Consider the following 27,733-nt stretch of genomic DNA (forward strand, 5'->3'; position numbering starts at 1 on the left):
TTAAAAGGCAAATAAACAGTTTGTGGACGTTGGTGGATGCATGAAAAAGTGGTTGATGGAATCGTTGCAAACTGTAAAATAGTTTATAACGTACATATAAAAGATATTTTTAATGTTACAGAAGATTTCTATTTCAGAAAAAGAGTCTTTCTCAAAGATGTGGACGGATATTTTAAAACGTATTTAACTTTGTAAACAACATCTTTAAAATGCTTAAATTATTTTTTTTATTTTTTTTTAAAGTAGAGTTTTAAAACCCTGCTTGTTATTCCACATGAAATCCTGTTTGTGATCTTCAGCCAGATCTTTTCTGGACCTTGCCAAGTTCTGATAAACTTTAATATCCCTTATATTTCAGTGCCGATAAACACAGTAATAAGCATGTTTATTTTTGTTTTTCATGCTTGCATGTTACTTGCAATAAAAAAGCTAATCAAATCTAATAATTACTCAGAAAAATGGCCCCTGTATGATTTTTCTTGGTTAATATCTGAACCACACTAGAAAACCTTTGAAGAGTCCTGCAACAGAAGACATAAATTACAGCTAAATAGAGTACATTTTTCTGAGTCTGACAATTTTCATAACAGCTTATTCAGTGTGTGTGTGTGTGTGATTGTAAAATTATACTAAAAGAGCTTTTACCTGATAAAAAACTCTAAACTATCAATCAAAAGACAGAAGGCATGGAGTAGACTGAGTGTCAAGTTTTGATCATGCTGCTCATTTAGAGATTCATGAATCAGATATGATACAGTAGGTTTATAGAGGTAATAATCAAATTGATTGTATGACGGTCTGACTCGTCCGGTGCGGGCCACAGCAATATCACCTCGTCCTGCCGGACATATCCAGCAATAAACTCCCCACCCTGCAATCATATGATTCATACACACACACACACCGAACAACAAAACGAGCTCCAGGACGCAGAGACGAGATGAACAGATGGAGCGAGAGAGGTGTGTTGGAGAATGAACGGCAGTCACATGATCAGAGAACACGTGATTGGACGCTGGCAGTGATTGAGGGACACAGCGGCCAATCAGACGCCCCGTGTGGACGACCACATTGTCCCCTCAGTGGGAGGGAAATCAGCCAATGTGTGTGTGTGTGTGTGTGTGTGTGATCAACAGTGAGTGTGGACCTGCAAAGCTCTAGATGATTTAGTCTTTCAGTCCCTCAGCAGGCATCTTTTTTTCCAAATAAGTGCACAGAGTTCAAACTACAACACAACCCGACTACACACTGCTTCCTCATTGCGTGTGCCGAGCGTGTGTGTGTTGATCTGTGTATTGTATTTAATGCATGACAATATATGAATAATATGAATAATACAAAAATATCATTGTTCTGTAGGTTGTAAATGCAGAAAGAAAGAAAGTCTAAATGTTCTGTCTTTGGTTGAATTGTTGGATGCACAATATAAGCGACGCAGACTAACCAAACTTCTCCGGTAAAGAAATTAAAACAAAACTCGCTGAAAATCATTTGCAAACTCTCAGGGTGTGAGTGACTCAGATTTCATCTCTGTTATAACATGCAGCTAGAACAGCAACAACAGATGATTCTGTGTGTGTGTGTGTGTGTGTGTGTGTGAAAGAACATATTCACAGCCTTTATACTAATTGGAAGTTGGATTGTTTTCGGTAATGTTATTACAGGAATCTGCATTTGTTGGAATTGCCTTTCTTGTGGAGACCATTGAAACCTCACTCATTTTAACATCACACATAAATATGTTTGTGTGTGTAGTCCCCAAAAGGAGATTTCAAGAGGTTTTGTCAGGTTTATTTCTCTGTTGGGTACACATTTGTCCCTAAAATATGTTTAAGCTAACATTTGACTGGTGGTGATTGACACTCGGCTGGTGTTGAACTGATTGTGAGCGTGAATCCTGATTTGAATGGCTGTGTGTGTCTAGAGGAATTGTTTTGACTTTCTATCCACAATGGAAAATCATGTAAAGCGAGGGAACAAGTGCAAATCCATCTGTACACCTTGTAAGATAAGAGTGAGTAAGTCTTGAGTAAGTAAAAGTGTTCATTAGTTTTGGACCCCTACATGAATTATATTTGCATTTCATGAATGAAACAGCAGCTCTTTATGTAATGTCGGATACATACAACAGAACTACGATCCATGTCAAAGCTGCTTTGAAACAATGTGTATCATGAAAAGTGCTACGTATATGAATACATTCGATTTGACTTGTTTGCAAGACAACTAGATTTGGGTACATTTAAATATGAAATGTTTTTGATTTTGTGAAAAGGATGTGCCGCACCTGCATGTCGTTCGGTGCACATGAAGAATGTAAAATTGGTACTTTTTCTGCAGAAGATGTTCTTGCTTGTGAAAAAAACGACCAATTTAAACCAAAATTGATTGGTTTCCAGCTGAAAGACAGAAGTCCCCCAGAAGATGAAGATGACCAAACTGTGATTTTTGTCTGATCTGTCGCTTTAACACTGAAGTTTAGTGCTGTTTAAAACACTGTAGGCGACAGTAACCTGTTTGAGGAATATGAATAGCGCTGGGCCTTTGAAAGACTGTAAGGATTGAGCGGGATTGAGGTTATTCAGTGCAGTGGAAGCGTTACAATCAGCTCCATCAGATAACGACGAGATCGTGTTCCTCCGTGTGTGTTTGTGTGAGTGAAGCTCTTGCTAATGAAAGCTTGTGTTGCTCCACACGGCTCACTATTAGAGGACAACCACACACACCCTGATCGTTATCATGATATGGACTCTGTCCTACATTCACACACACACACACACACACACACACACACACAGAGATGTGCAGAAAACACACGCTTGAAGATGTGTGACAAACTTCTGTCTGATTTGATTGCTGCCCAAATTACACCGGCAGAGCTCTGAGGAAGAGAAAGACTTCCAGCAGTTGCTCGTAGGTTTTTAACATGTGACATAAAGCCTGGTCTGTTATGCAGCTTCTGAAATGCAACTAAACTCACACAAGTTTGAGGAGAACATCAAAGACCTGCTGGTTCAACCGGGACACTGAACCTGCCCTGATATCTGATATATAAGAGAAAGCCTTATGAAAAAAATGTAATACGTGACAAGAAAACCTACATAATCTTTTATTTTATTTTATTTTATTGTATTATGTGTGTGTGTGTGTGTGTTTGTTAAAATAGTATTTCAATTAGGATTTTTTTTTGTCTTCCATAATAATAAAAAAAAATTGATAAGAAAAAATTGGCATTCAATTTAAACCATTTTAAATGTAAATGTTTTTTACATGTTGAACATATTATAAACAAAATAAAACAAACAAACAAACAAAAACAATATCAAATGTACACGATGAATACAAAAGAAACTAAATAAAAAAATAAACAATAATATAAAATTATTAATATTAAAATAAATGAATGAATGAATAAATTAAAAACATGCAACATTGCTAATTTGTAAGTAGAACTACTAAAATTACTAAAACTTAAGCTGAAATGCATTAACAAATAGAAATATAATAATAATAATACTAATAATAAAATGGCCTAAGCACAGAAAGCTACTGAAACTATCAAAATAAAAGCTAAATCAAAATATTAACAAATGTATTTAGTATGTACATAATAGTAAAATAACAGTGGTTTATTACATAAAAAAATATTTGTCACTGCCTGAAAAAACCTGAATTGTGGGAATTGCATAAATGATGGCAATGCAATTGTAATTATCGATGTTTGTGTGTAATAGTGTCTGCAGACGATTACTGAGGATATAGTTCAATATCTGAGACTGTCACAAAGAATACACAGTAATTAGGAGGTTCAGTGTGTGTGTTCGTGTGTGTGTGTTTAGTGGAGTGTTTGCCAATACTTCGTATTCAGATCAGTGTTGTGTTTGCATGTGTGTGTGTGTTTGAACATATGTTTACACTGGTGAGTGTGTGACCTTCAAACGTTTCCTGTGGTAATTTTAAGTTGAAGAAGATCCAAAGCTGGTTTCTGAGTTAATGAGCACATTTCTGGCCCGATAGCTTCCCCAGACTGGCGCCGGGCCTCGGTGGAAACAAGATTCATTTCGGTGAACATGGAGATTTTGTTTTGGAGAAAGAGAGAGCGAGTGTGAAAGAATTGGCATGAGAGGTGTTAGCGCACGTGATAATTTCTGTGAAATCTCACCCTCATTTATAGACGTAGTGAAGCTGCAGCTCACGATGCTTGTTTGTGTGTGCATGCGTGTTTAAAACATGTTTTTCAGTTGCTGTATGTGGCTTCACGCTGTCTCTGTGTGTTCGGTCAGAGCTGTTTCTCTCTGAAAGTGCGGTTCACTTGCAGAGCGAAAAGCCCAACGCACTCGCTGACGACAGGGAATCAGGGTTCAAAAAGGCCCAACGATTGTGCTGACACTGGGGATTCAGGCCTGCTTCTCTGCTCTGATTGGCCAGTTCCTCAATCACAGTCTGCACACATTACTGAGGACGCGTACACACTATAACACACACACACACACACACACACACACGTTTGTTTTTGTGAAAAGTGTTCATCCCATAGGCGTAATGGTTTTTATACTGTACAAACTGTATATTCTATGGCCCTTCACCAACCGTACACCTAACGCTAACCCTCACAGGAAACTTGCTGCATTTTTACTTTCTTAAAAAAACTCATTCTGTATGATTTATAAGCATTTTGAAAAATGGGGACATGGGTTATGTCCTCATAAGTCACCCACTCCTTGTAATACCTGTGTCATACCCATGTCTTTATACAGAGTTGTGTCCTGATATGTCACAAAAACAAGAGCACACAAAACATGCCAGACAGTTTATTTAGCATCATGCAAGAATTTGGAATCACAAATTAAGGAACCAAAAAAAAAAAAAAAAAAAAAAAAACAGACACACGATTCAGAAAACATGAATCACAATAAATTTTGAATGGTCATACTATTTTCAAGACGAACAAAATAAATAAATAATAATAAATACAAATACAAAAGATGTGATCAAATCATGAGGCTCAGAAATCAAAATTTTTGGTGAAGCAGTGTTATTTTAATATTTTATATATACTATGATAGTAGTTATTTATCATTCATATTTAAAATTTACTTTTAGATTTATATTTTAGTATTATTTATATATGATTACAGTATTTTTATAATTTTTTATTTTTACATTTTATTTTAAGATTTATTTATTTATTTTGAAGCAGTTTTATAATATTAAAAGAAAATATCTGCCATGATAAAAGAAATGTGATAAAGCAAGAAATAAAAAAAATAAACATTGTAAACATTAAAGGAACTGGCATGTGTGCATAACAGTGTTATATTGTCAACTAAAAACTGTTTATAAGTGAGAGAAAACAGAAATAAAATAAAATAGCAATACTGGAAATTAAAAATAAATATAATTAATACATATAACGTGTTTGTTTACATATGGAGAGGGTGAGCAAGAGAGAAATAGAAAACTTTTAAGTTTTAAAAAATATATAAGTTTAAGTACTAGAATCAATAAATATTGAATGTATAAATTTATTCCCAATAAAAAAAAAATATATAATAATAAAAACCTTAACCAAAACCATGACCATGTTATTCATAGCTACATAAATAAGCAAATTAGCATTTACTTTTATATTTTCGGTGTTCATTTTAATTTCAGTTTTAGTAATTAATGTGCTTTTTGTCTTGTTAATTACTTTTTATTTTTGAGTGTTTAAAGGCTTGTTTGTAACCAGGGTTTATCTGAAAGCTCTCGCAATGCACTTCCACATGGCTTTAAATCTCTAAAAGCGTTGATGTGTGTTCTGCTTCTGTGACATGCTGTCATTATATCCCTGTTATGATCATCGTTTGGTGTTATTTCCTAATTAACACTAAAGCAGTGGTGCAAAGCATCATGGGACAGCACATCTCAGTTCCCACACAGACATGTGGAGTTATTTAGTCTTCCGCTGCCTGTAGGAGAATGTGTTGACCTTATAAACAGGATTTTTTTGGTTTGTTTTTGTTGAGTGAAAACGTCCTTGTCAAGTGACCTTTGACCCGGGACGGTCCATCACTGTCATCAGCTGTCAGAACAATCGCCCGCTGCCCGCTCGTCTTCTGGGAGACAGTGTTGTTTCAGACTGACACATCGGACATACGCTGCTGGTTTTGTGATACATTAATGGTTTTGAATAGTAATGCCACAGAACTACGATCCATAAAACTGAATTATTGAAATATGGGAAACTAAAAAGTAAACAAACAAAAAAAAAAACTTATTTCAGTTAGTTGACCGTTAATGGCAAAAATACAATTTCAAAATGTATTACAACTTTTGTGTTTATGTGTGTATGAGTATTGGCTGTTGAAAACCCCACACTGAGTGACCACTGAAACAGTCGTTTCTTCTCTTTCTGTGTTCATAGCTGGCTTGAGATTTGTTGGACAGAAAGAACCACTGAGCTGCAAATCTTGAGTGAACTCGCTGCATACTCACCTAACCAATCAGCTGGAAGGGGAGGAGCCACACTCAAACCAGCCAATCCAGAATGAGGGGCGGGGCCATGGGAGTGTTACAAGTGCTGCTATTGGCCAGTGTGCTGGAGTCTGCGACTCTGGGTGAGTTTTACGCTTTCATTGTAAAAAAACTAAACAAAAAAACAGCACAAACATCACACAAAGAGACACACAATATGAATTACACGAGATGCAAAAAGCAATATTTGATGCTAATCGAATGTTGTTAAAGAGTAACTAAACCCTAACTTTTTTTAGTTAATGATTTGTAAGAATGGGGCTTTATTAGTGCTGTTCATTGATTCGAGTAACTTTTTTGACATTTGAGTATGAAGTGTTTTAATAATACAATGTATGATGTAAAAACGTCTGAGTGCTGCCCTCTTCAGGTTGAACGGTGGCTACTGCAGTTGATTTTTCCTATTGGATGTTGCGGTGGCAAGTGACGTAAGCAGTTTCCAGCTCACCACGCCCCTTGGTACGAGCTCCCACGCCCTTGGCAGTATAAAACCATCTTGTTCCGTCAAAATCGCTGTAGTGAGTCAGGAGTTGGAATGGCAAGTATTGAAAATGACCAGGATAGAGTATTATAGCATCTATTTAGCATAGCATTTATATAGTTATTTAGATTATTTTGTGTAGCCTATGTAGTTAATTAGCATAGTTGTTAGTGTAACGTTAGTATTGTTTGAAGCATAGTTAGTAGCATAGTATTGCATCAGTTAGGATAGCTTCAAGTTGGCGTAGATTTATCTGTATTTAGTACAGTGGTCAGGATGGTACGTAGGTGTAATGCAGCTGGTTGCGACAGCACTGCTGGACTGCATAGTTTCCCAGCAGACTTTAAAATTAGGCGCCAGTGGTTGCATGCACTTGGCCTGGAAGACCGCGAGTTCCCGCCTAGAGCTGCAGTGTGCAAACTGCATTTTACACGGGATTGCTTCTCCAACGCAATGGAGGTGGAAATGGGCTTCTCCACACAGCTCGCGCTGAAAAGCGACGCGGTGCGGGAGTTAAGACCGCAGTTTGAGCCAGCGGCTCGAATTGATATGAACAGACACCTCGAAATCCTCCACTTCAGGTGAAGGTGGGGGAGAAAAATCCTCTACTTCAAATGAACGCTCTGTTGCAAAGCTACTTGCGTCACTACAGTCACTCTCCATTTTAGCGTCTCTGACAGCAGCTGTCAATCAATCCGTCACTGCGAGTCTCAGGATCACTCCGCACTCGCTCAGCCCCGCCCTCGGTTCGTCCCCTCTAACTCCGCTGTGCTCTGCCCACTTTTCAGCATTTTTCAAATATTGCCAGTGGGTGGAGTCAGGCTCTGAGCAGGGGTTTAGTTACACTTTAAGCTAGCAGCATGATCCTGTAATAAGCAAATAATAACACATATTGGGGAAAACAGTTAATTTGTGCCACTAGATTGAATTTCTTATGTATTAGTGTAATATAATAATGCAATAGTGCCTTGAAATGTTTCTAAATAAGCTGTTTAGAATCTCAGTTTGATTGTTGTATACTTGTTTTAAGGGATCTACACTGAAATGTGGCCTATGTAGGCAGTTTACTTGTATTTTGGAGACAGTGTAAACCCTAATGTTTGATTCAGAGAAACCAGCTTCTCTCTTCCTTAAACAGAAAATGACCATAATGGGCGATTAGAGGTGCTGCCGTCATTTCAGAGGATATGAATGTTGGACAGAGAGGAACGTAATTGTAATATAGCAGAGCAGGAGAAGTAGGAAAGAGGGATTTAGAGATAAAATTAGTGAAAATAGCATGAGGTCAATCATTTTTTATTTACAATTTGTTTGTGGGTATCCATGTAATAAGGCTCGTCTAATTAAAAAAGCTAATGAGCTGCGTTGTTCCTTTTTTCCACTTGATATGCAACCGTCAGAAAAACACAAATTGTCCCGAATTTAACTTAAAAGCACACACACATCCACCGATTTGACCGTCTCCAGCTCTGAACTGCTGAAAAGCAGCGCTCATGTTTTAAAGGCTGTAGATACTGAAACCTACTGCTGTAATTAAATTACCTGGGGGAGTGTTTTCGTCCTTCGTTGAGGAAAGAATAATTTGCTGCTGAAGCTTTCCTAAAATACTGATGTCTACAGTGCTTTATTGTTCATATTGTACATTTTTATGAGGAATTTGAAGGACACTTTTGTGTGCTATGTGACTGAAAGTCTCAGTTTAGAAGTAAAAAAGAATCCTTACAAAAGTAGTTTGTGTGGATGCAAATGATAAATATCATGTGAAATTTTGGTAATATTGTAATTCTAATATATATATATATATATATATATATATATATATATATATATATATATATATATATATATATATATATATATATATAAATAAAACAAATTGAGAAATGTTTCTTGAGCAGTAAATCAGCATATTCTGATTTCTGAAGATCATGTGACACTGAAGACTGGAGGAATGATGCTGAAAATACAGCTGTGCATCACAGAAATAAATTACAGTTTAAAAGATATTCACATAGAAAACAGCTGTTTCAAATATTTCACAATTTCACTGATTTACTGTTTTCTTTTTGCATCCTGTTTGCATCCAGCTCCAAACCAACACTGTCTAATGGTGGTTTGTTACTATTTTTGTTTTGGCAAATCTAGGATTAATTCATATTAATTTGTACGATTTCATTTGCACTTTTTCATACAATCTGTTTAAGCTCCACTGACAGTTATGTTTAAGGTTGGACCTTCATGCTTATGTTTTTCCTTTAAATCATGTATTTGTATTAATTACAATATATATTAAATAAATAAATAAAAATGAAATCACCTCATAATATGTAGTAAAGTTTGGGTTGCATAATCACACAATGGTGGAGAATAGACTTGCTATCTCTTTTAATTATTTATTTATTTATTTATTTATTTATTTATTTATTTATTTATTATTATTAAACAAGACTTAATTTCTTATAGCATTTTCCTCCAAGTAAATGTCTTGATGTAAGAATGGTTAGATATTTGGACTGAAAAAATAAATAATGAAACAAATCAATAAATAAAATAAAATAAATAAGAGGTATAAAATAATGTTTTTGCAAAGTATTGCATCCACGGACTGTGGAGAATAATGTTTGTTTTTATAAAGATTTATAAATAAATAAATAAATAAATATATATATATATATATATATATATATATATATATATATATATATATATATATATATATATATATAAAACTTCACCTACATAAATTACGTATATTTATTTTCATTTTCTTCATTTTGTAACAAAACTACATTTTATCAGATTTGTTTTCTTCCTTGTTTTACGCTCACACTCATTTAATTTAGACAAATATGCACATTTTAATTCATAAATACGGGTAAAAAAAAGAAAAAAAATCACTTTTTCTTCTATATATAATCTATATAGTGATGGGTCGTTCGCGAATGAGCCGGCTCTTGTAGGTGAACGACGAGAGCTGGCTCGCATATCTGAAGAGCCGACTCTATTTAAAAAAATATAGCCTATAGAAATTAAATAATTATGTAATAATGAAATAATGGATGCATTTTATTTTATTTAAAATAATTGACTAATTCAAAGAACAAAAAAATATTATATAGGCCTAAAGGCGCACATATTCGTTTCGACTGTGATCAGCCTCACATTCTGTTCCTGTCAATCATACACGAGGTGTCAACCAATTATACGGCATGAGGGAGGGGCCGAGCCATCACACACACACACACACACACACACACACACACACACACACACACACACACACACACACACACACACACACACACACTTACACAGTGTCAAACACGGAGGAGAGGAGGGGAAAAACACAACAGCAGCATTAGGAATCATTTTAATGATGTAGACAATGTTAAAGCACAGTGTAGAATTTGCCAAAATAAAATCTCACATAAAGCCAGTTCTACGCACAACCTACACTGGCATACTGTATGCAAACTGTGCACCCAACTGTGAAGCTAGTGAAGTAATGTTGTGGAGTGCTGCGCCAGATGACCTGTCCTCCACAGTCACCGGACCTGAACCCAATCGAGATGGTTTAGGGGTGAGCTGGACCGCAGACAGAAGGCAAAAGGGCCAACAAGTGCTAAGCATCTCTCGGGGAACTCCTTCAAGACTGTTGGAAGACCATTTCAGGTGACTACCTCTTGAAGCTCATCAAGAGAAAGCCAAGAGTGTGCAAAGCAGTAATCAAAGCAAAAGGTGGCTACTTTGAAGAACCTACAATATGACATATTTTCAGTTGTTTCACACTTTTTTTGTTATGTATATAATTCCACATGTGTTAATTCATAGTTTTGATGCCTTCAGTGTGAATCTACAATTTTCATAGTCATGAAAATAAAGAAAAACTATTTGAATGAGAAGGTGTCTCCAAACTTTTGGTCTGTACTGTATATATATATATATATATATATATATATATATATATATATATATATATATATATATATATATATATATATATATATATATATATATATATATTGGTGCTTTGACTGAACCAGTCACACACGAAGGAACAGAAAGGGACAGAAAGTGTGTGCCATTTAACATAAAATACACCTACTATTAGAGAGAGTGTGTTTGAAACTCATCAAATATCTCGACACACATTCAGAGCATATTGTATCTGGATGGAGGATGTAGTACGGAGCATTGTGAGCTTCAAAACATTTCACACAATCCAAATCCAGAGACCAAACAGGCTTTTTTTCGTTCTGTGGCAGTATTTTCACGGTAGATCAGTGTATGTGCTGCACACAGCAGCAGTCGGCAGTCTGAGGAAGGTTTAAAGTCAAGCACACACAGACAGGAGGATGTGTTTAACAGCCAAAAACATCCACCGATGCATATATACACAGAACAGCAATTAATAACTAGGGCAGGTGGACTGTCGGCTTCTCATGTAGACATCAAAATGCCCGTTCTTATTATGTGTGTGTGTGTGTGTGTGTTTGACACATACCTGCGCTCGCTCTCACACACACATTGAATGAATAACCTGAGCTTCTTCATCTTTCCCATGATGCAACCCTGAGGAAACTCAGCGCGTCTGAAGCAGTGTGTGTTTGTCTGCATTCTGATGTCCCTCAAAACCACAAAACCCTCAGCTGGGCTTTTAAAACGTATTTATCGCACGGCTCTCTCGATTGAGAAACATCAGCCGCTGAATTCTGTGGTCATGTGATTTGTTAAATCGATCAAAAGTGACAAAAAGTGTTACAAAAGATTTGTAATGTTTGCAAATGACTCATCATTTATGCATGTCATTTCAAACCTATGTACCTTTATTTATACTGTACACAAGAGAGGGTGTTATTTGTTGGTTTTCAGTCCATAGAAGGTCAGTGCAGTCTAATTCTGTTTTAGACCCCATTGAATTTCATTGCATGTGCAGAAACGTGCTCCCTGGTTTACATTATCGCTGGTCTCTAAATAGACTATAGATCCAACTCGCACAGATATACCAAGAGAAATGATCAAGAATAGTTTTGTGTCAGTCAGGATATTTTTGACGCTCTTAATTTCTTTGTTCGGGGACAGTTGTTAATAGCGTGAGAAGTGTCTAATTAATTTCTACGAAGCTCTCCCACTTGTTCTCTTCATTAGTGCATTTTAAAGTTATTTTGACTGCAGGGATTTGTGGCTATAATAGTGTCCGCTTAACAAGATTAACGGTTAGAAACAGCGCTCGCGAGCGTTTAACCGGCCGGTGCTTAAACTGAGTTCATTCTGCTCATCTACGGCTCGCTGGAGACTCGTTCACAGAGAAACCTGCAGACACAAGCCAGATTGCACCCGCATGTGGAAAATACTGAGGGCGTCAAGAGCTCATTTAGGCACATTTTCTTGTAATCAGTGGTTTTGAAGAGCCTAGGAAAGAGGGAAACTTTGTTTGCTTGGATCGCTGCGTTTCGATTTGTCCCAGTCGTGTGATTGGTATAAAGGATTCATAGCAAGCACTATGAATAAATGGCCTTTCAATAAACCTGACGGAGCGCATATTTATTTTTCCATAATGCTATGCATATGTGCACATCTGAACAGAACACGCCAATATCGGTCTTTACAAAGTAGAAGAAAAAAAAAACTGAAATTGAATTTCTTTTTTTGTAAAACATGCTATTTGAATTTGAAACATTGATGTTTTTTAAAATAATAATTATAAAAAAAATAAAAAATTAAGTTAGACCATAATTTTGTTTTTAATTTAATTTTTAGTTTTAAAAATGTAAGTTTTAGTAATATTGGTGTCTTGTCAATTTGATTAGTTTTTTATTTGTTTTATTTAGTTTTAATTAGTATTACTTTGAGTTATTTTAGTACTGTTATGTTTACTATCAGTGTTGGGGGTAACGAGTTACAAAGTAACGGATTACAGTAACTATATAACCTTTTTGGGTAACAAAGTAAAGTAACCCATTACCCTAATAATATTGGTAACTACACTACTTTACTAGACTATAGGAACGTGCTTTCCTGCGTTACACATGCCGTGTTTGCCAGTGTGTAAAGTTCTGGGCCGGGTTCCCCGATAACAATTGATCTTAGCGCTTAAGAGTGTTTTTTACAAGTAATTTTACGACCGTTTATTATTGTTTCATGTGCGTTTCCCAACAATCACGTAGCTGTGCTTTCAGTGCTGCTTAGAGGAGTCGCTGTCCGTTTGTCAAGTGCTGAAATGTCACCTTATAGAATGACTCGTAATTGTAGTACACGCTCGTTTATTGACGTTAACCAAATGCTGCGTTCTAGACAGACAACTTGGATATAATAACTATAATTCAATACTAATTTATATTATAGTGTATAATATTATACTTTATAACTATAATTCAATACTAATTTATATTATAGTGTATAATATTATACTTTACATAATAATATATAATGTACTTTTTATACAGTAGAGAGAGAGAGAGAGAGAGAGAGAGAGAGAGAGAGAGATGTTATTTCCGGGTCTAATACATAGCTGGTTTTCATGCACTTCAGCAAGTCATTGACATATTTACATGCATAAAAACAACTTAATTTATTCAATTATTTCTTAAAATAGCCTTATGAAATGTTTTCCCCCCTCCAGAACTGCACTGAGAGTCATTCTGCGTTTACTTCATGAGCATTGGACCGTTTGATTTGAGTAAAACTAGCATCACATCACATACACGGAACTGTAAAAGTATTCACGTACACGTCAAAATAAGAGTCCGGTTTAATTTAAAGACAAGTATTTGATTAATACAATTAAATTTAACCATTAAAAAGGAGTTGAGAAAAAAATTAAACGGATTTCATAGGGCCCTAAAAAAGCAAAGTAATAAGTAGTAAAGTTACTTTTCAAATGCAGTAACTAGTAAAGTAATCTCATTACAATTTACAGAAGTAACTAGTAACTAGTAACTAATAAATTTTTTCAAGTAACTACCCCAACACTGGAATAATCCTGCTTACTAACTGCACATTTTTAGGGATTTTGTTGTGTGTCATTTTTATGTATGTATGTATTTATTTATGTATAGTTATTAGTTATTCTTTATTAGTATAGTACTTCAAGTTGATGAGCAATGTTGGTACCTATAAAGAAAATAAGTTAATGTTTTTTATAGTTTCAGTTAATTATAATAACTTGCTACAGTAGCAGGAAATGATTTTGTTGTGTGTTTTTGTACTTTTTATTCATTTTTTTTATGTTTATTTTTTGTATTTATTATCAGGTTTGGGTTGTTGTAGTAGTTCAAGTCTGTGTGAAATGTTTCCTCTGAAGATTTTAGGGTTAGTCAGTGGAAGGAGACTCTCGATCTCTTGTTAGTTTTCTGCTCGTGTAACACATTTGAATGCCTTTGCGTGCGAGTGTTTTGTTTGTTTTCTTCATCCTGCTCGCCGACTCACAATTGGATCTTTGAATCTTAAGTAACTCCAGTTACAGTGAGTCTGAAGAGCTGTGAAAGCAGGACGTTTCTTGGGCTTCCTGTGTGAATATGTGCAAAGAGACACGTTTTGTGTGGAGAAGCGTGCGATTAAATTACACTTGTACCTTTATTTGCATTTCAAAACTTTTTTTAGCACTTTAAATCTACTTTGGATGTGGGAAATAGCAGCTTGTTTGTGTGACATCTCTCTCGTGGACACACACACATACACACACACTTAGGTTTGTCGTACTTGTCAAGTGATTGCAGAAGGGTTTTTTTCTTATGCAAAGAGAAACGACAGCTGTCACACTCACACAATTTCCTTGTTTCTCCTCTGCTTCTGTCTATCCGGATCTCATTTGCCTGGCTTGTATCTGGAGTCATTTTCCCTGGAAATCTTTGTCAGTCGTGGTGGTAAAATGAAGCTGTGATTGTGTTAGCAGGCCGATGGCTGCATGTTTTAGATGACTTTATTAGCCCCACAGATGCAGGATAGGTTACAAACATGCTGTCATGTTTGATTATATCATGGAGCTGATCAATATTCAGCATATTTGCAGATTTCAGGCTCTCTGGAGTTTAGCTGGATGAAGCAGGGATGCGATTTTAGGTTTCCAGTGAATTATGTTGTCTGTACCCAGCTGTTTCTCACATTTAAAGCATTAGGACGGAAACAGAGTCTAATAAATCAGAACGTGCCTCAGGAAAATAGAGGAGGATTTAGCTGGTAAAAGCTGCATGTACTGTGACTTTGTGACAAAAAATAAAAAAATAAAAAAATAAAATAAAGGGTAACACTCTACAGTAAGGTTAAATTATTTAATGTATTAACTAACATGAACAAACAATGGACAATACATTTATTACAGTTTTTTTCATCTTTGTTAATTTTAATGAAAATACAGTCATTCATGTTCATTCACAGTGCATTAACTAATGTTAACAACTTTTGATTGTAATAATGCATTAGTAAATTTTCAAATTAACATAATCTCATATTAATAAAAGCTGTAGAAGTATTGCTCATGTTTAGTTCATGTTAACTAAAGTAATTAACTTATATTAACTAATTAACCTTATTGTAAAGTGTTACCAAAATAAAAAAAAAAATTAAAAATCTAATAACGTACTAAGAAGATATTATAGTATTTTTGTGTCTCGGTTTTATATTATTATTTTAATCTATTATTTTATCATTGAATCTAATGATATTACTGATATAATTTTTTTAAATGTTTTATTTATTTTGATCTATTTTAGTTTATTTAGTTTTTTCTATTTACTAAATGAAAATGAGTAATGTTGTCACTGAGATATAATATTTATTTATTTTAAATTTACCTTTTTTTAAGTAATGATTTTTTAATGGTTTTAGTTGCATTTTTCCCCCTTAGTTTTAGTTTATGTATTCACATATATGTGAAACGGACATTGTTTGCAACATTTAGGAAGTGAGTGTGCTTAAAGGTGTAGTTTACAGTTTTTTTTCTTTTCTTGGCTTAATTGTGTTTATGGGGTGTAGTTTAACATGTTCTTACTTCGTGTTTTTTAAACGCATTATTTTTCACATAATTTATCTTTATTCCACACCGTTCTGTCCCTTATCTTACAAACGCCTCAATTTATTTCGTTGGTTTAGAACATTGGTTTTGAAACTTGTAAATCAATTAGAATCGTTAGAAGACAGAATTGTGATTCATATATGTACAGATTTTTTATGTGCACCCCTAGTTGTCTCATCCTCTTCTCTAAAGCAGCACAGCATAGCCTCGCCCCCTTTGTTGCATGTTCCCAAGGGCGGGGTTTGTCTGGGTTCATGGCATAATGGACCTAAGAAAAAGCTTGTTGTAGTCCCTTACCATCCATTTTTGTAGGCATTAAACTGCCAGAATTTTAAACGACGATATTTCTGTTTGCATTGAACTTTCAGCGCTGCAACTTTGCAGATTTGTTTATTCTTAAACAGCAAAATTACAAACTAACTAACGTTAAAAAAGTTAAATCGCAGTCAACCACCCCTTTAACTCTTTCTCTCAAATTAATGAATGAATAAATACATAAATAAATATTGATGCCAGTAAATGGTACCTTCATTTTCTTAAATCAAAATTGTTATACATTAATTTTCTTTTAATTTAGTGATGACATAAGACCCATGTGTGGGCGTGATTTTGTGACATATCAGGACACAACTCTGTGACATGGGTATGACACAGGTATTACAAGGAGAGGGTGACTTATGAGGACATAACCCATGTCCCCATTTTTCAAAACGCTTATAAATCATACAGAATGAGTTTTCTTGAGAAGGTAAAAATGCACAAAGTTTCCTGTGAGGGTTAGGGTTAGGTGTAGGGTTGGTGTAGAGCCATAAAATATACAGTTTGTACAGTACATAAACCATTACGCCTATGGGATTTCCCAACTTTTCACAAAAACAAACGTGTGTGTGTGTGAAATACATGTGTAAAATGTATTTCTTCAGTAAAGCCTGAGGCAATGGAACACAACAGTCAGTTTGTCCTGCACTGTTATTTTCATGTCCTCAAAAATACAAAAAACGGATGCATGCACACACACGCACAACCTTATTGTCAACTCCATACCGACTGCACGTTACTTCTTCTGAACTCATGTATTTATTATTCAGTCATCTTATTCAATACAATCAAGTATACAACTTTTTCTCAAGGAAACACTGGACTGAAGACTGCACTGGAAATATGATTTCATATGGTTCAACACTCATAAACATGCACATCTGTGGAACTAGAGGACATTAGGTGATAGGTGAGACGTGTGTGATGTTATAAGATTTACAGCTGTTCATGCACTCAGTGTTTAATACTCAGCCCTGCCTAATACATATGATCGAGATGATAAAAGCTGCCGCTCAATATCTAATTACAGTTTTGCTTAGTGTTAGGTTTGAGACCGACCATCTAAACCATTAAGTTAACTAAAATTAAAAAAAAACAAATAAACAATAAATAAATAAATGAATGAATAATGTTACTTAAAAAATTTAACTGAAATAAAATATAAAAATAACTTATTTTATTTCAGTTAGTTTCCAATGCCACATTTAAAATTTTATTTTTGTTTAACTTGAAATACCTACTACCAGTAACGAACTGAAACTAAAATAACAATTAATATGAACTATGTAGACGTATTTAAAAACAACCAAAATTTCAAGGAAAAAAAAACAGATCTAATTCAAAATAATTATGTTTCCAAATAATAAGTAGCTTTAGCACAAACGCAGTCTTTTTTTAACTTTTTTTTAGCTGTAATTTCTAGCACAGGAGATAAATTAAAAGAAAAATAAACAGATGGAAAGATTAGAAATTAAAGCCGTTAACATCCTTATTGTGTACATATGGAGATTCAGGAGTGAAACAACATGTTTGTTTTAGAGAACCAATTCAGCTGCTTTAAAATTCAACACACACACACTAAAATCCCTCAACACAAAGCTGTGTGTATGAACACCTGTGTCACGCAAAGCTTCTGTCATATGCATTCTTGCATGCAGTGTGATTGTGTGTATAGATGCTAAGCTGTTTGTATTTTGGCATTCTCGTTTAGATTTCTTTCGAAGCCATTCTGTGAGTATATACGGCATCATAACTGAATGAGACTATGGTCTACACTACACACAAACACACAAGCTTTTCATAATCATAAGGATTACCTCAATTTATGCTCGCTCTTTTCATGCTAATAGGACACAACTTGTGAGCATTAAACTTCCTGACTGCCAAATTCAACACAAACTCATATCCAGACCAAACCTGGTTTTGTTTTGTTTGTGTGTTAGTGTGTGTGTGTGTGCACGCACTCTAAGGAGCAGCAGACTAGCGCACTGTCATTTGTGTTTAGTGAACTCTGTTTGACAGATTGGCACTTTTCCGTTCATTCTGAAAGCGGTGGAGCAGAACGGATTAAGAGATTCTCCTGCTGAAAAAAAGAGCTCAAACTGGCCTGTGGTGGTTTGCTGGTCTTAACTTGCCACTAAGCTGGCCTATTTTGGTAAAAAAAGAAGAAATGTGCTTAGTTGTATTGAATGTGCACTTGTAATGTAATTCAAATCTTTAAAGTATATTATTAAAAAACTGTTCTTGCAGATAAAATAACATTTATGAAATAAGTTAATTTAGTGACTTAAAGAGAGACACTTTCTTAACACACTTAAGTACACTTTTTAAAAAGTGACCTTAAAATTAAAAGTTTCATTTTGAAATACATTTAACAGCAAAGTGCACTTACACTGATGTGTTGTAATGATGTGTGATGGATTGTAAAGAACATTTTAAATAATTATGTTTTAATAATCTTTCATGCTTTTAGTAAAATCAGTCCTAACATACTTATTATATAGTTTTATAGTTTTATTAATGTACTGTTATATATATATATATATTCATTTGTTTTCAGTTACATTATTTTTACATTTTCTGTTTTCACTTAAATTTGAAAGTCTTTTTTTGCGTGTTTTTGAAATTTTTATTAGTTTATTTAAATATTTATATAGTTTGTTTTAAAGTCTACTGTGCTAGACTAACTGAGACTTGTCATGGCACTTGTACACTGTTTTTGTTCTCTCGTTGGTCTGATTGCTTCTGTTGTCCCCATTTGTAATTCACTTAGGATAAAAGCAACTGCTTAATGATTAAATGTAAATGTAAATGTAAGTTGAAGTGATACGTTTTCATTTATTTAGTTTTAGTTATTGTAGAACTTCTTTTTGAACTAAATTAAAATGAGAAATACTGCTTTGACAGTTAGCTAAAATAAAATATTATTATTTTATTCTATTTTATTTTAGGTAATGTAGTTAATCTAGTTTTAGTTAACTATAATAACCCTGAGTACATTTAAAGTGCTTAATTATAATTTTAACTAGTTGTTTGACATTACATTTAAAGTTAATATTTTAAATGCAATATAAATGATTGCCGCTGCATCATTACAAATGTGTACCTAAAATTACATTTATATAGATGACATACAGGTTTCAGTAGAAATTACATTAAAGAATATTTTTGTTTTTGAAAGTACATTCAGCAGTAGTTTAACCATAATGTACTTTAACTCAATTATGAAATCAAGTTAATTGTTCAGCTAAGTGCATTTAATATACATGTAAACTATAAAATATTCTCATTTAATTGTAGATAACATGCAGTTAAGTGTCTGAAATCATTACACTCAAGTGTGTTATTTTTAAGTACTAATTAATTAAATTTTAAGTGGTCTTTTTAAAAGTGTGCTAACGTGTACTTCTTTTTTCACTTTATTATAAAGGAACACACATACTGACAAAATGCACTGGAAATCATTACAGCATCTGCAAAATCTATGAATGTAAATATACAGTAGATGGAGCAGAACAGAAGTGCAGCTACAGCTAACACTCATTTAACACTGCTAGGAAATGAACGTTTTCTCTTGTAACATATGACCCAAACATGTCACGCTCCGATAATCAGTGTGTTCCTTAAGTTTGTTGTCCACACACACACACACACACACATACACACACACACACACACACACACACACACATACCATCTGACACTTTCCAGAAAAATGCAGACAGGTTCGCATGTGCTCTGGCCAACAAAAAGCCTTTGTGAGAAAGAACAATAGATGCATATAGTGAAGAGAGGATTAAGAATTTATCAGCTTCCCGACACTTTTCACTGAGAGAGAGAGAGTGAGAGAGAGAGAGAGAGAGAGAGAGAGAGAGAGAGAGAGAGAGAGCGTGTGGAGGGGTTGTGGACACTTGATCCGCTCCCTCATGTCCTTGCTGCTTTTGGTTGGAATTCATTGTAGTATCTAACAAAAGTGACTTGTGTTTCAAGCAGTCCGCAGGTGAGAAGTTCGTAACGCTGCTGTCGCTCTTCGAGCCTGTTATTCTTATTGTACTTAATATGAACAGCTGCAACTTTTTATCCCTGTGGTGTAAACCCACCACACTTTGCCTGCGTTAAGGGCCTGTGGCTAATTGGATTTTGTGTAATTATGAGATGGATGGAATGTATGGTTGCCTAGCAACTAGTGGTTAGATGTGCAGTGTTTAGAACGTTATGTCTTCTTCATTGGAGCAGGAATTTTATGGTTTCATGGTGAATGCATTTGCTTCAAGGACACAAGTTATAAAATGGATTTATTTATATAACCATTCTCCTCATTAACACCTTGTCAAATGGATCATCTCTTATAAGTTCTCTGGCTTTTATAAGTTTTGGAAATTTAAATGTATTCATTTTAGTGGATATAAAAAATGTAAAGGTAACCCACAGGCCCCATCCATCCTCTTTATTGTACATAAAAATATTATTTATTTTTTGGATAATTCTTTTTTTTTTTCTTGATGAAAGTAATATATTTGAAAATAAACTGTAGCATTTTGTCTTAATTCTTACCATATATAACATTAGATTTCTGTTGACGTAATGTATTATTAAAATGACTCAAAATTTAAGATCCTGCATCGGTATCAATCATTTTTCTCTCTTATTCCTGCTCTCTTCTGTTTGGCCTGTTTCTTCCTCACTCTCGTCTCGGGGAGTCCTGAATTTGTATTTTAGTGCCTCTTTTCCTTGTTCTTCTGAGCCATAGAGGCAGGAAAGGGCTTGTCAATTGACCTGTTGATAGATGAGTCTCTGAAGACTTATGTTGGAGCCACAGGCAAAGCAAAGAGCCATTAGGAGTCTTCAGTACTAAACAAGCACAAATAGACACAAAGCCCCCGAACACTTTTACATACCAGACCGAAGAGAACATCACTTACCGCATTCCAAACAACAGTGGAAAGATGTGTTGATGTCTTGGGCAGAAATACACACCATCACTCATTCATAACATATTCACATGAGCAATTGTGTGGCTGAACGCAGTTCATTAGTTTTGGTATTCTTAGTTAATTAAGTGTAGTTCACTGACTGGATATTTTAATAACGTGTTGAAATGTGAAGAATGTGGACCTCCAGCACTGTGGTGAGTGTGTTTGAAGATCATTCAAGATCTTACTCGAGATATTCGGTACAAAAGCTTTCCACAGGTGTGCATCTCCGCTGCTCCTCCCAGAGTTCCTTTCAGCGGCAATTTGCTTAGTTCTGCCATCTCGTTCCCAGCGAAACCGGAGAGAGTTGAGCTTCTCTTTTGTTTGTTTCACTAGGTAATGCTCCATTTCCATGGTGAGTCATTCCTGTTTGGGAGTTTTAAGCCCCTGAAAACCATCAGTCATCATGTGGATATGGAAGCAGCTTCACTCCGTCATCCTGAATCCAAAACCTTGTCTACATTTTGATGACAGATTACGAATAACTTTTTCACAATGTTAATAAAGTAAATGTATACATTTCTACCTTATCAGATGCTTTAATTATTTTCATTTCATATTTTCAGTTTATGCAATAATATTAAATGTTTCAAAGGATACTTATACATTTTTAAAAGCGACCACATAAAGTAAACTTTACATTAACTTAAAAAAAATTAAGACTCCTATACAGTGTTACTTGGTAAATTTACATTTGATAAGCTTGTTAATGATTGGCTGTGCATTATTACATTATGATAACATTATGTTATATATAACATGATTACCATGCATTATGATATGGCCGGCAGCCATATCACCCTGGAGCCCAAGAAGGGTTGCCCACTGAAGCTAAGCAGGGCTGAGCCTGGTCAGTACCTGGATGGGAGACCTCATGGGAAAACTGGGTTGCTGCTGGAAGAGGTGCTAGTGAGGCCAGCAGTGGGTGCTCACCCTGTGGTCTGTGTGGGTCCTAGCGCCCCAGTGTAGTGATGGGGACACTATACTGTCAACAAGCACCGACCCTTCGGATGAGACGTTAAACCGAGGTCCTGACTCTCTGTGGTCAGTAAAAATCCCAGGATGTCTTTCAAAAAGAGTAGAGGTGTGACCTCGGCATCCTGGCTAAATTTGCCCATTGGCCTCTGACCATCATGGCCTCCTAACAATCCCCATATCCACTGATTGGCTTCATCACACTGTCTCCTCTCTGGCTGGTGTGTGGTGGGCATTCTGGCGCACTATGGCTGCCATCGCATCATCCAGGTGGATGCTGCACACTGGTGGTGGATGAGGAGATACCCCCTGACTATGTAAAGTGCTTTGAGTGCCTAGAATGCGCTATATAAATGTAAGGAATTATTATTATTATTATGTTGATTTTTATACATTTTAACGTATATTCACGTAGAAAACTGTAATTTTAAATTGTGATAATATTACACAATACTGCGACCAGAAGCGAATGAAGAGTAAAGTAGTTATTAGTCATAACAATAACTGTACATTTTTGATACAAACTTTCGTTTGCAGTGGTTAATGTTTGTATGTGATCTAAAGTGTAACTAGGCATCATTAGACAGAGTCATTTGGTCATTTATCAGCGGTGCATGACCATGACTAGTTGCTGTATATTTGATTACTCAATTCTTGTATTTGATTATGCATGCCTGGCAATGGAGAGCAGATCCAGATGTTGCAGTTCTGCAGTGTTGTCAAAGTCATCGGTCATGCTGCTTCAGCCTCATAATGCAACAGGAAAGCACATTCACATGGCAACATGGGAAGTTAAGAGAGATTTTTTTGCAAGAAATGAAAATTACTCCAAACCTGTATTATATTTTTTTTATGTTTCTTGGATGGAACACTAAACAACTCTGTGGCCTGTGGCGACATTTCTGCAAAATGATATTATGTTGCTTCAGAAAACACATTTAGTTTTATCCAAAACAGATAAGAGTGAATCTCGCAGTTGTGGTATGCATTGTGGCAGTTCAGAAATTAAGTGGCTAAAGTGGTTAATGCTCTATCAGCTTGACCTTATTGATAGTGTTCAAAAGCAAATAAGAGGACAAAATCATGGACGGTGGTAAAAGTGTTCTGAGCTTGTTACAGAATTGTGCAGGGAGCTGTACGGAAAATAAAATTCTTAATTAATCAGTAATCTTCCCCTGTAATCATAATTTATGTGAAAAGTAATAAAGGTTGTTGGTGTTTTACTAACCTTAGTGTTCATTTCAGCTGGAAACTGCAGTGAACTGGTATGTATAGGTACGTTTTTGGGGTTGTGCTGATGAGAGCTGATAGTCACCACATGTATTAAGCTATTCCTTTAAAGTAAAGCACTTCCGTTCTCCTGAGGGAAGAAGGGAATACAAGGTGGATAAAACCCCTTGCAACTAAATGATTGAAAATGGGTGACCCACAACCTAAAAACCCAAGCATACTAGGATTTCACAGTCTCTTTGGTGTATTATTTTTATTTTGTCTCCGAATGGCATGCATTTTTCTTTTCATTTGGAAATCTGCTGGGAAACAACTGCTATGTTTCTGTGCCAGGATTTTTGTTCTCCTTTCATTCGTCTTAATTATTATTATTATTATTATTTATTTATTTATTTTTAAATCAGGAGGGATATCTCTGGTGCCTACAGTCAACACCCACCAGCCCTATTTCTCACCTCAAGCTTTTATTTTTCGTTCTCTCTGGGTATTCACTCTCTCTCATCTCTACAGGAAACACAGAGCAATTTATATTTATCTGTCTTTGTTTTCTAAATGGGTCAGATTGGCTTGTCAGTGGCGCTTTGACGTGATGTGAAGATTTTAAACAGCAGCCGTTAAATCAGCTCGCAGAGAGAAAAGAGTTACATGTATGCATGAAATCATTTTTAATTTACGTGTTGGAATAATTTCTGCTCCTCATTATGTAAGTAAATACAGGGGCTTTGAGATGTAATTGGTATTAATTCATGTCTTTGTAACAGCAGGGATGCAAGGAAGGGTAAAAATACCAGCGGCATGATCAGTCAGCCAGAACAAACAGGGCAAAGATGTTTCTCATAAATCCCACATCATCCATGCGATTTAAATCTTAATTTTTATCTTCTGCCCACCTAATGAGGGTTACATGAGGTTACTTTCCTTATGTGTGTGTGTGTGTGTGTGTTAATTTATGCACACTTTTAGGTTGTTGTTGTTGTGTTTATACAGATAAAACATGATAAAATACTTGAAATTATACTAAATGAAATATTGATGTTGATGCCATGGATAATTGCAAAACATGTGGGTTAAGTTATTATGAAATTAAACTAAAAACATTTAAATGCATCTTCATTACTTGACATCAAATAAACATTAATGAAGAAAAAAATATATATATATATTCACTAAATTATTATTATTTATTGGTCTAATGAAGTATTCTAATTTGTTGAGATGTTGGTTTTTGTTAAATGTGAGTCAAAATCATCACACTTAAACTACTTCAGTCTGTGTGCACTGAATTTATTTAATACACAATATTTATATTTGAGTTAAATTACTGAAATAAATAAACTTTTCTATGACATTCTAATTTATTGGGATGCACCTTTATAATAACACTACTGTGTCCTTGCTGTGAAAAAAAGACCTAAGAATCACACCTGCCAAAACGTTTTTTTAATTTATTTTTTCTTGTGGAAATGTATATATCCATCAAAGTGAGGTTAAAGTAAACATGAGCTTATCACAAAGTCAAGCTGGTCTCGCTCCACCAGCAGCTGACCTGAACATATTCCTTGGATCGAGTGACTGTTGACATCAGGATGTGGGCGTGGCTTAAGACACCACTCACTTCAGAACCGTTTGACTTCATGCAAATCTGGCTTGAAGGCAGTTGAGCTCATCATCAATCACCAGTCAGGGACCGCAGACCAGTGTCTGAAGAATGCAGTGAGTTCCTGCCGTGAACATTTTTGTGATTTTATACATGATATGTTTCTGACCACATGCAGAGACAGCATTAAGAAATGATGCATGTAGTTCATGTGGTACTTTGTGTGTGTGTGTGTGAACACAGAGGCATTTGCATTTTTACCACAGATGGATGACCGCAATGGTAAAACACATGCTGATTCTCATTTATCTGTGAAATCATGCAACAGTGCAGTTTCTATCCAATCGTAGTTATACCCCTTACTACAGTAAGGCAACAAGAACTGGCATCCATTAATAACTGGCATTTTATTAATATTTTGCATTACTTTTTTTTTTTTTGGTTATGTGCCATATTGTATTTCAGTGTTATTAATTCCTGTACTTCTTTATTTGTTTATTTTTCATTTAATATTTAGATTTAATATTATGTTTTTTTTTCAATGCATCTATTTAGATTTAATTTTATTTCAGTTTAATTGCACTTAGTACTTTAACTTAAGCATTTAATTTTTTAACTTTTTATGAATTATTTGTTTTTTGTCTTCAGAGTCATATTTGTGAATCAGACCACATTGATCTCACTGTATGTTTGTGTGCAGCCTGCAAACACAGTAGAATAGAATTGTTTGTGTGTGTGTGTGTGTGTGTGTGTGTGTGTGTGTGAAGACTGAATGTGATTGCTGGTCTGCCAGCTAAACGCTTTTATATGCGGGTGTCTATGCTTTAGTGGCTATTGCGGTTAGCCGATATGCTTCAGTGTGGCATAATTAGTGTCTAAGGCTTAATTTGACTCACTTATGGCGCTTCTGTTGTAAGTCTATGTGTGTAGGATGAAGCTTTCTTTCTCACTTTCTTTCTCACTTTCTTTCTTTTTGTCCAGCATCTCGTAGAAAAAAAAAAACAACAACATGTTTTCCTGATGATTGTTTGACCTCAATTAAACCCTCTGTTTTGTCAAGAGCCGTTAAAATCACAACAGCCTCAAAGCATTACATGACTCTATCTGTGTGTGTGTGAGAAAGAGAGCTGACAGCATTCCTGCACTAATATGGTGGCAAAAGGATTCGCAAAGGGTAGAGAGAAAGAGAGACCTATAGAGAGAGAGGATGTGAGGGCAACTACACAGGAAGAAAGAATAGGGAAAAAGCTCAACACTGCTGAGCTGGGATGAGCTCTGAGCGTTCAGAGATCATTCAGAGTGTTGCTGTGGTGCTCTGAGACACACATATACGATTATTTCTGCATCTGCCAAACATCCTTATCAGATGAAGCTCTTGAAACCCAGACAATTTATCATATTTCTCTCCAAAATCACAAATATACAGTTTGGGGTCGATTTATTTATTTATTTATTTATGTTTTTGAAGTCTCTTCTGCTCATCGTGGCTGCATTTATTTGATAAAATATACAGTAAAACACTAAAGTTGTGAAATATTATTACAGTTTAAAATAACTGGTTTCCATGTGCATATACCGTAAAATCTAATTTATTTTTGTGATAAAAGTTGAATTTTTAGTCAGCAGTGTCCTTCAGAAATCATTCTAATATACTGAGTTGCTGCTCAAGGAACATTTCTGATTATTATCAGGATATTATCAGTGTTGAAAACATTTGAGCTCTTTGATATTTTTGTAGAAACTGTGATATATGTTATTTCTCAGGTTTCTTTGATGAATAGAATAGAAACTATAAATTATAGTTACTTTTGAAAAGTTCAGTTCATCCTTGCTGTATGAAAATATACATTTCTTGCAAAAATGTATTTATGTAGTTCTTCCTATTTTTTATTTACATTTTTGTAAAACGTAAAATGTTACAATGTAAAAACAAAAATAATAATAATAATAAAAATTATTATTGAAGTATGTTTTTTTTTACCAAAAAAAAAAAGTAAATTAAGTGTGTTGTTTGTGATAATTTGTGAAGTATACCAGCAATTAGTGAAAGTTGTTTTCATATTTTTTCCAGTGTATTCATAACAGTTTTATTTTAATTGCACAAGAAAATCAGGCATCTCCAAAATGAAATGACCAACAGATTTTGGACCAATGAGATTTCAGAGTGGGTGTGGCCGAGTGGTTGTCCAGCCCAATAATACTGCCCAGAACTCCCTGGCAACGTCCTGACAGCCATCAAACATCAGCGAGCAGCTCTCAAATCTTCTTCAGAGAGTCTAGTTCTGCTTGATGGATCTACAGGCTGATGTTCACTTATACATGCACTTGATTCATTTATGTGGAATCCTATTTAAGAGTAAGGAATCTATGTTTAACACATAAATCTTCCTCGTGTGAAGCGATCCTTTCAGCAGGTTACACAGCATTTCATCAGACATGAATTGCTCCTTTTACTAAACACATCATCAAGTACAGCATCTGAATCTCACAGCAGCATAAACACGCTCCACGTACTCATTTAGATTTAACATAATATCATTTTTAATACCACAAGTACATTTCTAAATAAACTTGGATTTAATGAAATTCATGATGATTATACTCAAGATCTGTGTTGTCTGTCTAGGGGC

The 27,733-nt window shown here is 35.0% G+C and overlaps 1 protein-coding gene across 36 annotated transcripts in view; it reads left to right on the forward strand.

Annotated features, from left to right (window-relative positions):
• Nucleotides 1–27,733, forward strand: part of LOC132111166 (adhesion G protein-coupled receptor L3-like) — a 277,367-nt gene that overhangs the window by 67,516 nt on the left and 182,118 nt on the right. For all 36 annotated transcript variants that reach the window (XM_059518330.1, XM_059518347.1, XM_059518416.1 and 33 more), the window contains exon 2: nucleotides 6,407–6,599. In XM_059518330.1, the coding sequence (XP_059374313.1) occupies nucleotides 6,530–6,599 (70 nt within the window). In that variant the 5' untranslated portion in view covers nucleotides 6,407–6,529. The remainder of the gene's footprint in view (nucleotides 1–6,406; nucleotides 6,600–27,733) is intronic.

This window comes from Carassius carassius, chromosome 2 (genome assembly GCF_963082965.1).
Source record: "Carassius carassius chromosome 2, fCarCar2.1, whole genome shotgun sequence".
Lineage (NCBI taxonomy): Eukaryota > Metazoa > Chordata > Actinopteri > Cypriniformes > Cyprinidae > Carassius > Carassius carassius.